Raw genomic sequence first — 12,280 nt, forward strand, 5'->3', positions numbered from 1 at the left:
TTTTATAAGATTATTATGAGATTTACTTATAAGAATAATCATTCGAATTTACAAGATCGAAGTATATAGTGACCGATGGTGTGCAATATGTTACTATTTTAAATTTCTGAAGAGTTTATTGATGATACTGCGGCTGTGCCCAATATCGCGGTACTGCCAAGCCGTTTTTAATATCTGCAAAATTAAGTAATAGGCCTACATTTTCTTATAGATATACATATATTTCTATGACAACCAGCTAAAATCTGTTTGAATTTTTAAATTCAGCATAATTTTTTAGATATTTAGAACATAAATACAGAAATCTAGATAACTATCACAACTTCTTGATATTGGTTGCTATGACCAATGATATACAGCCCCCCAGCCTGTGTATATTACACAGCAGCTTGCCATTTTACTTCTAATATTGCATTTCTCCTATTGCAGGAAGAGATATAAACATATAACCTTTTCCTTTCATTATTGCTGTTTGTTGTACATAATAACATCCTGTACATTACAGCTACCATTGCAGCTACTATTGCAGTTCTCCTATTGCACTGCAGTGCCATTTGACTGCTAATATTGCATTTCTCAACTGGCAGTACCCTTTCCTTTTTCATTATCGCTTTGGTCGTGGGCTGTATGACAGGAGAATTACAAGTACAATATAATAGTAATGTAATATATTTTATTAAATAATAAGACAAAGTTTTACACGGTACCTTAAAATATAATGTAGTGCAAACATATAACATATGCATATAACATGGAATAACTTAGCTATCATAGCGTAATGTCACACTCACTGTACAAAATATGTCAATAAAATATAATACATTACAGTTAAAAAGGTTTGACCAGGTTATCATTGTCTATGTCAGATTAAATTATATAGCTTAAGATAATAAAATAGTACTGAAAAAATAACTTACAAAACATTAGCATTACTTTTTTAATTATTGCTTCAGTAAAAGATTGGAATACAAATATAATTATAGCTATATGATAAGAGAAAGTGCATGGTGGGTTTTTCTCATTTCTATCCTCTGAACCTTATTCGCTTACGGCCAGCCAATAGTTGTTCATGTACTATAAACGTGTGTCTAAATACTGTCTTCTGAACACATATTAATAATATAACGTTGTTTGATTTATCCCTACATGCTTAGGCCATTAATGCAATCGCTCACAAACGAACTGATTTAAGTCATTGCAAGGACAGTCAGCAAATGCTGGAACACTGGCTACACAGCTTTCCCGTCCTTTACGATTATTAGGCTCACCGCTGCCCCAAACTAGAGTGTCAGCGAGTCCAGTGATTTTCCCTGTCCATTTCCAAGTTCCTTGTTCTTTGAGCATTCCAATGAGCACATGAGGGCTGTGTCTCCAGCCTATAAAGATTTTAAAACAATTTTAAACAATTTGAAAATATCAAATAAAAATGATTAGAGAATTCAACAAAACTTGCTTCAATATTACAATGCATAACATTGCAAATTGAATGACATATTAATATAGTTTATGCTAGAAATATGACATTAAAGAAGCATAATTATGCTATAATGAATTATATCTGTCGAAATAAATAATATTAGTTTTAAAACATTAAATACACTTTAAATTCAAAATATAAAAATCTTGCTACATTACTCAATAATAAATGATAAGCAACAAAAATTTATTTGTTAAAATACATATTGTTATATATAGCATTATATTTGAAAATATATATTCTTATATTATATACTACAGATAAATATGTTTTATAACCCATAATATGCCTTGGTACAATACAGGATATTTTATTTAATAAAATATTATATGATATTACTAGGTGAATGGCTGGTGTTGCACAAGTAGTAAAATAAATGCCCAAGTGCTAGTTAATAACCTATAGTATTTTCCAAAGGTCTTTAAGCATGCTTATTTTGATCAATGTAATGAATATGTGCATTATTATTCATCGTTATGGCCAGTTGGACACAAAGTATAAACAGTTGGTTTGCCTGTCTACATGCAGAACTGAAAGTTCCGAGGTTCAAATCCTCTACAAATCAGATTTTTTGTTCCTATAACTTAACGGCTATAACTGGACAAACAAATGACATTCGACAGACAAACGCTAAGAATTATATATATAGATATAATATTATATTTTATCACACATAATAAATGGCATGGTAAACAATATGAAAGTTACTAATAGCAAACACATACCTAAAGTTTGTCTCAAGTTTACAAACCAAACTGAGGATTCAATGGTCTCAAATGTGGCCAAGTATTCTCCTCGTGCCTCACAGAACTCTTTGGCGCTGCTGTAAGTTCTCCTTTCGGCTATGAGTGTGAGACAGGTGTTAGAGTAGGGGTTTCTAACATAGTTGGGTGGACAGCTGATGTGAACCTCTAGCAATAGAATATGTATCGCTTTAGAGTAAGTTGTGCTTCACCTAACATTAAATTGTGTCATCTTCACGTAGGGTGGGCAGTGGAATATGGTTAGATTAAAGCAAGACACTCTTTTTACTTATCGCAAACAACTATTGTTAGTAACGAAGGCTGCAAATGTGTCTTCAATATATTTATATATTTAATCCAATATTTCGACTGTTTCGTGTAAGGCTTATCGTCTATTATGTTTCTTTTGAGCGTTTTAACTGGATCAAGTTTGTCAATTTTAATCTTAGAACATACTGGCAGTCAGATCACCTAAAACAACAAAGAAAATCTAAAATGATAGAAAAATCTCTAAATTTTCTGAAAAAATATTTTTAAATTTTGCATGAGTAACTAATATGCCTTACACAAAACAGTCAAAGTATAAATAAATAGAATAAATATAATGAATATAAATATATAATTATATTGAAGACACCGTAACAGCTTTCATTGCTAACCATAGCTGTTTGTGATAGTAAAATGACTGTCTCTGTCATCTAAGTCTAGCATGTGCTGTTGTTTACTACATAGTATTATGTTATAAAATTACTGTTATTTTTGGAAGTTGAACCAAGTTTATTACTATATTACTTTTAATCAAACCTGTTTTGTATAATTATTATAAAAACAAAATGCCCAAATCTCTAGTTGTTAGCTGCTCTAGAAATATGAAAACATTCGTTTTGTTGATTTTTAACTTTATCTGATTACATGAGTGGAAAAGCAAAAGTAGAAGAAGATACATGTAGTTTACTACATAATATATGAATATACCTCAATCTATAGGCAAACCAAACGAGGTAAATGTATATCTGGTTCTGCCATAATACTACAAGGCGAGTGATTAATGCCGATCGGTAGAGCGTCGAACTGCTGAGCTAAATACCATGAGTTGGAATCCTAAACAAAGCAATCTTTTATCCTAGCCTCTAATTGTGGCTATGGACTGACACGGCTGAGATTTTTATAAATGAGTTTGTAAAGATTTGTGGCTATGACTGTTTGTAAGCTATGATAGCCAAGCGCTTGCGTTATAACATACCTTGTCAGTGACTGCTAACAAATTTTATTGAATTCGTACATCCGGGATCAATAGAGTAGTACATGTAACTGTGTCTGCCACGTGTTGCTAACATTGGCATGTAGAAGATAACCTCAAGTTTATGGTTACACATAGAACTAAGGGAATGTTTATAACATTCTCAATTAGTTGGTAGATATTTTTTTAACAGTTTTCACACTGACTCCTATAGATTGTGCAAAGATAATCTCACATTTTGTTTTTATCTCATCGCCATTGATGAGAATTTAAGAACTATTACCATATAGTGTTTTTAAAGAACACAGGGCTGTACTGCCTCAACTTACCTTTTCTTTGGTAGCTGGTCAGTGAATCTTTCAACTCAATAAAAGAAGATTTTGTGCTGTCTTCACTCTTTTGTGACTTTCTTTTTAAATTGGCTAATACTTCTGCAACTTTTTCTAGCGATCCTGCGGTTTTAGTAATGCTATCATTCAACTTTTTGTCTGTCATCTTCAGCTCTGTGTCAGCGAGTCCCAATGAATTAATCTTATCATTTGATGCCTTTATAGCGTTAACATGATTTTGTAACCGCTGTCCAATTTCGTTTACTGTTTGGTTCAACTTTTTATTTTCTTTTTCAAGTTTTTTGTTCCACAGTTCAAGTCCTTCCACTCTATTGCTACAACTTTTCAACGATTCGTCGCGTCGCTCTTGCAGCTGTTGAAGGTCATGTATTTTGATCTCAAGGTCTCGGATAGTACTGCTGAGATGTTGAGTAGAGAAGTCCAGCTTATGTTCCAGTAACTCCATCCTTTCTATAACAATAACTAGTTGCCCCTCTAGTTGCTGGTCAACATGAGCAAAGCGTGAAACAAATACAACTGCTACAAGAGAGACTAAAGCTATGGTCCATGTTCCAAGCAGAGCCATCTCACCTTGTTATGGGATAATCCTCCCCTTGCTCACCCGTGTATTTTCATAACTCTTTTCACTTGTTTCTCTCCGAGCATCATTCATAAACTAGTGAGCGATGTTGTAAGTTTGTGCCAAGCAGAGGGTTACTTTATGCAACTGCCACGCGTGAATGACTTTGCTTTAAGAGGTATTGTTGTTTGTATAATGAACTTCTGAATAAAACATTTTGAACAATTATTACACGCTAGTACTTTGTAGATTTTATTAGATATTACTTAAACTCTGTACCCTTCTACATCTTGAAATGTAGAAACATCAAGGAAAGGTCATTAATAATGTGTGGTGTCTAGGAATATCTAAGGCAATTAAATACATGCTTGGAAACATCAAAAATATTAATATTACTAGAACAGATCCAAAAAGCCCAAAAGGTCAACAATAACTTCAGAAAGACCATGGTCAGTTTGAGTAAGCGATTTACTTGAAGAGAACAGATGGCCATTGACTAACAGATGGCCATTGACTATTGCTCAGAGTACCCGGAAATAGTATACCTTTAAACTGAAGATAGCGCTTCAATAAAAATTATACGTAACTAGTACCCTGACAGTCTGTTGCCCTGTGAGAGATCATCAGGTGTAATAACTTACAGCACAATTATTCCAAAACTAAAAAAAGGTAGTAAATAGGGGGGAGGGGTCGTGTAGTGTCAATCTACAAATTTAAATCTTGTTGGTTCAAATCCCGTAAAATACAATATTTTTCCTAATGTCCAACTCTGGCTTCAGTTAAACGGACAGACAGAACTCTTATTATACTAAAGACTAGTATGTCAGTCTCCTGGGCTGTGAGAGATCATCAGGTGTAATCAGTATGTACACAATTATTCTGTGATGTTGCAATGTGGCCCACTGGTGCAGTTGGTAGCGTGCTTGACTGCAAAGACAGATATCTGAGTTCAATTCCCGTGTGAGACAACCTTTTTCCCCACGCTGTTAGCATGGCTTTAAACAAGTGGATGAATGGTAAAGATTTATCTTGCTCTTGACAACACTGAGTGTCAGCTTAAAATGTATGGGTATACTAATGAATGCCAAGCGTTGCATGGGTGATAAACAAGTCTTTGGGCAGAAAATCTATTTTTACTTAACATATACAACACTTACCATTCCAACTTTTAAACTTCTTGTAATGAGAAAAGTGGTTTTTGTGCAATTCAATTGAATTATGAGAAAACATAAAACAACTGTAAAAGTTTTCAAACTTTTCAAGCAAATGTAACTTTCAAATTCTAAATTAGGAAAGAAGTGTTTTGTTGAAATAAATTAGAAGGAAAAATACAACTGTAAAGGCGTTTAAGTATAAATGTGAAATCATTAGCAAGCAATGGTTAAATATAGTCTGTTTTGCTATGATTACAATGAAAATTTATTTGGTATACAATTGCATGATTTAGTTCGTTTCAGTGTTGGCATCATAAGGCGAAAATACCGTTTAGAGTTGTATAGAAACCCATCATAATTATCCACTGCAAACACCGCCTAGTAAAAATCATCCAAATTTTATATACGTACTGCACATATTAAAAATTAGTAGCAAAAATGTTATTTTAGGTAAATATAGTTACCTACAATAACTTTAGTGTGTTTAGTGGTTGTGTTCTGCAAAAAATGTAACATTACAATGTACTACATGCAGTACATACCATGGGGAGTTCTTATCTTCGTGACAGACGTGTAACATAAACGCCCAATCTAACTTAAATGAATTTAGCTTGCTAAACACATACTTGAAGGAAGTTTTAGTATGTATTTTATTGCATTTCAAATTTTTAACTAAAATTTTATTACTTATCTGTTTGCGAATCTGTTTTTACTACAATGAATAACGCTGAACTGAGATAGTGAGCAACATATATCCTTTTACGGCTTAGTGGGAAGTATTTCGACAAATAGCATATCAAAAATTTTGTTATTAAGTCGTAATCGGTAGGTACAACAATCACAATCACACAACTTTAATTTCGAGAGAAAAACAAATTTGCCATAGTATAGCAAGGACGAAAAAGCATCGTGTTTCATAATGACCCATAAGTGCAATGCATCTTTTCACACCAAAGATTAAAAATGCTGAGAATTCATCCAGCCCAAAGGCCTCCAGTCTTTGGTCATGTTGCTTGCTATTAGTTTGTAAGTGTTCTATTGAAACCTGATGCTTCGTCTGTAAATCTATGCAGGTATGAGAATCGCTTCTCAAAACCTTTGTATTTTTGTAACAAAAATATTACTCACTATCTAATGTTATATTTACTCTTCTTTGAATGAAGCCTATATTGCCTAAGAGTTGGAATAAACATTTTGAAATATATACCAATATATTTTACATATATAATTTCCAACATATATATATATATATTAGTTATATAAAATAGTTCTACTTATCTTTGCAGCTACTGTTAGTTTCATGACCTGTCTTGTCCATCATCAAGCTGCTACCTAATAGCAGCAGCCTGATGATTTATAAGACTCGTACATGAACAGTAAAATACATGTAAATCGCCTAATTCATTCCAAAATTGTCAAAATCCGCTCATTTGACCCTTACAATAGGAAAAAACTAATCTTGACTTCTGAAGGTGAAGTGAGTTGAGTGATAAAGGAGAAATTAGTGCGCCCAAATTGTAATGTAACACTCAACGTACAAAAGAGGTCAATAAAATGTAATACAATATAATTTAAAAAGTTTGACCAAGGTATCATATTTTATTTCAATTAATTTATATAGCTTAAGATAAAAAGTGTACTGAAAAAACCACAAAATTTTGGCATTTATTTTTTAACTGATTGCTGGGCGATAGATCGAAATACGAATGTAATTATAGCTAAGGTATGAGCACGGAAAAGGCGTGGTTAACTTCTATGTTTCTATCATCTAACCTTCTCACCTATAGCCAATCGATAGTTGCTCCATAAATATAAATTTCAATGTTTGTTTGTTGATCTTTTGTCCCTGTGTCCATTTATAGCGGTTGAATCAAGCAATACAAAACCACTTCTCAAAGGATTTATTTTCGGAACATTCAGGTCTAAAGACCAGTAATCGAAACCACTACACTATGTTGTCCGACTGACCATAGCAATATATGATTGTGATGACATTTAGTACATCGGTTAAAATACTCATGCTTAAAGCTCTTAGGGTTATTAACCAACATGGTTGATCATTATGCGTAACGATTATTAAGCTGGCTTCAAATACCGCTTTTGTTTTAGTAAAGATTTAACTAATAGCTTATGAGGTAAGTTACTCAAATTCATCGAGTAACTATTTTATTAGCCATGTAACGGTGGGCATTCATCTAGGCTGCTATTAAATGTGTGTCTAAAAGCTGTCTCCTGAACACATTCATCCTAATAATGTAACATTATTCGACTTATTACAACACGCTCATGTCTTCAATGCAACTGTTCACAGACAAAATGATGTGACTCATAGCAATTATAGTCAGCAAACACTGGGACACTGGCTACACAGTTCTCTCTTGTGTTTCGATCAGGTTTACCGTCTCCCCAAACTAGAGTGTCAGCCAGTCCAGTCACTTTTCCAGTCCATTTCCATGGTCCATTTTCTCTATGCGCCCCAATGATAACGAGAGGGCTGTCTTTCCAAGCTACAATAATTTAAAAAGACAATTCAAACATTTCCAAAAGATCAAATTACAAATGATACCAAGTAAAATCTTTTCCTAATTAATATAATGCATAATGTTACATGATAAAGTACATGAGAACACATGTTACAACAGATTGTGCTATTATCTGTAAAAAGGCACAGTAGTGTTTGTCACAATAAATGAAAATATAATATTAATTGCCCAGGCACTTATTATTTATTGAAATCTAAAATACGAAAAAAATTCATGATGTAATACCCCATAACCTGGTAAACTACACAATGTTATCCGTTACAATATACAGTATAAAATTCTTATGCTATATTTGGAAATGTTCGGACCACTCCACATCGTTGAAACAAACCTGATGAACCTAGTTGGTTGGTCCTAAAACTGATCGAAAGAACCTGGTTGGTTGGTCCTAGAACTGACCTTAAGAACCTAGTTAGTTGGTCCTAAAACTTACCTAAAGAACCTAGTTTGTTGGTCCCAGAACTGACCAAAAGAACCTAGTTGGTTGGTCCCAGAACTGACCAAAACAGCCTAGTTGGTTGGTTCTAGAACTGACCAAAAAAACCTAGATGGTTGGTCCCAGAACTGACCAAAAGACTTTAGTTGGTTGGTCTTAGAACTGACCAAAAGAACCTAGTTGGTTGGTCCTAAAACTGACCTAAACAACCTAATTGGTTGGTCCTAGAGCTGACCTAAACAACCTAGTTGTTTGGTCCTAGAACTGACCAGAAGCTTCACTGGCCTCAAAATAATATGAATCAAAGAAAAGGGTTAGCCGAATGTCTAAGGACAATTCGATGTTTAGGAGCTGTCAAGGAAACCTGCCATTTAGGAACACAACCTTAATGGGTTCCAAGTTATGTAACTACAAGAGCAAATTTAAAACTGGATGCTCTTACTGACTTCTTGTGGCAACGCCCACACCACTGACCCTTCCTGGCAAGTCGGAGTGCTAATGACTACCTCCATCTACTCTTAGATAAAATATGTTAAAATACATGTTGCTACATACAGCTTTATACGTTGAAATAGTAAATATTATATAATATACTAAAGACAAATGTAATTAATAACTAATTATACAATATGGCGCAATAAATAGTATTTTATTATGTATAACAATATTAAATGTTGTTATACATAATATATAATATGTTACGATACATAGAAAATGCTGTAGTAAATAATATGAAAGTTACTCATAGCAAACGCATACCTAAAGTTCGTCTCAAATTCATAAACCAAACTGATGATTCAATGGTCTCAAATGTGGCCAAGTATTCTCCTCGTGCCTCACAGAACTCTCTGGCACTGTAATAAGTTTCTCTTTTAGCAACAAGTACGAGACAAGTGTTAGAGTAGGGGTTTCTAACATAGTTTAGTGGGCAATCTGAGAGAACCTCTACAAAAGACGATATTTACCTTTTAAGAATAAATTGTTCATTGCTATCCTATCAAACTATGCCGTTTTCAAGTAAAACCAATAGTGGAATGTAACTTAATCAAAGCGAAAGAGTCACTTTTTGTATCACAAGTGATTAGTAATTGAGGTCGGTAGAGTGCAACCTGGACATTCATTTCTTGAGTATTTCAATCAATATTAGAAAAACAGATCTGTCTAATTATAGCTAGCTATACGTGTATGAAATCTAAATGAACATAACTTATTTGATCTTTTTATAATTACGCGTTTTCCCTCATTTGAAGCCTTCTTTTGTTTTATAACTCTCACCACTTTACTCATGATAACTCATCACAACTCATGATACTCCTGATACTTCATCTCAAATCATGATAACTCATTTCAACTCATGATAACTCATCTCAACTAATGATAACTCATCTCAACTCATGATACTCATGATAACTCATCTCAACTCATGATAACTCATCTCAACTCATGATACTCATAATAACTCATTTCAACTCATGATACCTCAACTCGTGATAACTCATCTCAACTCATGATAACTCATCTCAACTCATGATAACTCATCTCAACTCATGATAAACCATCTCAATCATGATACCTCAACTCATGATAACTCATCTCAACTCATGATAACTCATCTCAAATCATGATAACTCATTTCAACTCATGATAAACCATCTCAATCATGATACCTCAACTCATGATAACTCATCTCAACTCATGATACCTCAACTCATGATAACCCATCTCAACTCATGATAACTCATCTCAACTCATGATAACTCATCTCAACTCATGATAAACCATCTCAATCACGATACCTCAACTCATGATAACTCATCTCAACTCATGATAACTCATCTCAACTTATGATAACTCATCTCAACTCATGACAACCCATCTCAACTCATGATACCTCATCTCAACTCATGATAACTCATCTCAACTCATGCTACCTACCCAAATCAGCTCTACGCTTTTATCTCCATCTATTTAACTCAAAGCAAGTTGACTGCTTTATAGCCTTAGGCTTGTAAAATACTTTTTTGTATAGGATCATTATTTGATGCATAGTTACTGTATGTTATAGCAAAAATACCATGTCATTGTTAATATTATAAAACATGGTTTTATTATTGCTAGAAAAACAAGCTAACAAGCGCTTCTGCCATTTGTTTAGTTTTTCACTAACTGAAACTTGCTACATGATATTGAAGGACACTCAGACAGTTATAATACATCTTTTGACTTTGTCATTTCTAGCTGAAAACAACATTCGTTGTCTCGTTTTGATATGCTCATAGCTGCCACGTGTTAGAAATAAATGTTCCACTACTCACACAAATGCAGTGCTAGTTTTTTTCCCGGTTAATTTGTAAAATTGGACATGAGTAATGCAAGTCTATCATTTGCTGATGTATACCACATAGTATCATCTCATATCACTAACATCGTATTTATTATTATTTATTATTGTTATTATTTATATAATATAATGCCTTTGTTATATCTAAAAGTTCTATCAAGTTTATTACCGCTCGATGATATTTAATTAAACTCATTTATATATTATAAAAACCAACTGTCCCAAATCTCTAGTTTTTAGCTGCGCTAAAAATATGAAAGGTGACATTTTTCATTTTTTGCAATAGGACTGAACGAAATGCAAAAGTAGATGAACATAGTTAATAATATTTGAATGTACCACAATTTATAGGCAAGTCAAACGAGGCAAATCTAAATCTGTTTTTGCCTAAAGCTAGAATGTAAGAACTATTACCATATTGTGTTTCTAAAGAACACAAGACTGTAGTTCTTCAACATACCTTTTCTTTGGTAACTGGTCAGTGCATCCTTCAACTCAAAAAAGGAAGATGTGGTACTGTTTTCACTCTCTTGTAACTTTTCTTCTAAATTGACTAATTCTTGTGAAACTTTTTCTAGCGATGCTGCGGTTTTAGTAATGTTATGATTCAACTTTTTGTCTGTCATCTTCAGCTCTGTGTCAGCGAGTCCCAATGAGTTAATCTTATCATTTGATGCCTTTATAGAGTTAACATGATTTTGTAACCGCTGTTCAATTTCGTTTAATGTTTGGTTCAACTTTTTATTTTCTTTTTCAAGTTTTTCGTTCCACAGTTCAAGTGCTTCCACTCTACCGCTACAAAGTTCTAACGATTCCTCGTGTCGCTCTTGCAGCAGTTGAAGGTCATGGATTTTAATCTCAAGGTCTCGAATAGTACTGCTGAGATGTTGAGTAGAGAAGTCCAGCTTATGCTCCAATAACTCCATCCTTTCTATAACTTCAGCTAGTTGCCTCTCTAGTTGCTGGTCAACTTGAGCAAAGCGTGAAACAAATACAACTGCGACAAGAGAGACTAAAGCTATGGTCCATGTCCCAAGCAGAGCCATCTCACCTTGTTATGGGATAATCCTTCCCTTGCTCACCTACGTATTTTCATAACTCTTAGCGCTTGTTTCCCTCCGAGCATCATTCATAAACTAGTGAGCGATGTTGTAAGTTTGTGCAAAGCAGAGGGTTATTTATACAAGAGCCACGCTTGAATGACTTTACAATGGAATGCCTAGTTGTTTGTTTAGGTTCTCAATAAAATATCTTGAAGGGTTATTGCATCCTAGCTCCCTGGCACTCAGCTGGGCCATGAGAAATCGCCGCATGTAATAACTTACAGCACAATTATTCCGAACCTAAAAAGAGGCATTAGATTGGCGGGGTTGAGGAGTGTGAATCCACAAATTTAATTCTTGTTGGTTCAAATTCCATAAAATGCAATATTTCTGC

General features: G+C 33.8%; 2 protein-coding genes across 3 annotated transcripts; both read right to left on the reverse strand.

The window, feature by feature from the left end:
- Positions 1-1,158: 1,158 nt before the first annotated feature.
- On the reverse strand, positions 1,159-4,443 carry LOC137402567 (C-type lectin domain family 4 member G-like). Its single transcript, XM_068089068.1, has 3 exons — positions 3,790-4,443; positions 2,203-2,388; positions 1,159-1,376 (listed from the first exon to the last, which is right to left on the reverse strand). Exons 1-3 carry the CDS (start codon positions 4,373-4,375, stop codon positions 1,159-1,161), a joined length of 990 nt encoding a protein of 329 aa, XP_067945169.1. The 5' UTR covers positions 4,376-4,443.
- Positions 4,444-7,408: 2,965 nt separating this feature from the next.
- Positions 7,409-11,958, reverse strand: LOC137401967 (myosin heavy chain, clone 203-like). Of its 2 annotated transcripts, XM_068088436.1 has the most exons (3): positions 11,304-11,958; positions 9,262-9,447; positions 7,409-8,030 (listed from the first exon to the last, which is right to left on the reverse strand). In XM_068088436.1, exons 1-3 carry the CDS (start codon positions 11,887-11,889, stop codon positions 7,816-7,818), a joined length of 987 nt encoding a protein of 328 aa, XP_067944537.1. In that variant the 5' UTR covers positions 11,890-11,958; the 3' UTR covers positions 7,409-7,815. The 2 variants fall into 2 exon arrangements, with proteins under 2 accessions (XP_067944537.1, XP_067944538.1); XM_068088437.1 differs by lacking the exon at positions 9,262-9,447.
- Positions 11,959-12,280: the final 322 nt, after the last annotated feature.

This window comes from Watersipora subatra, chromosome 8 (genome assembly GCF_963576615.1).
Source record: "Watersipora subatra chromosome 8, tzWatSuba1.1, whole genome shotgun sequence".
NCBI classification, from domain to species: Eukaryota; Metazoa; Bryozoa; class Gymnolaemata; order Cheilostomatida; family Watersiporidae; genus Watersipora; species Watersipora subatra.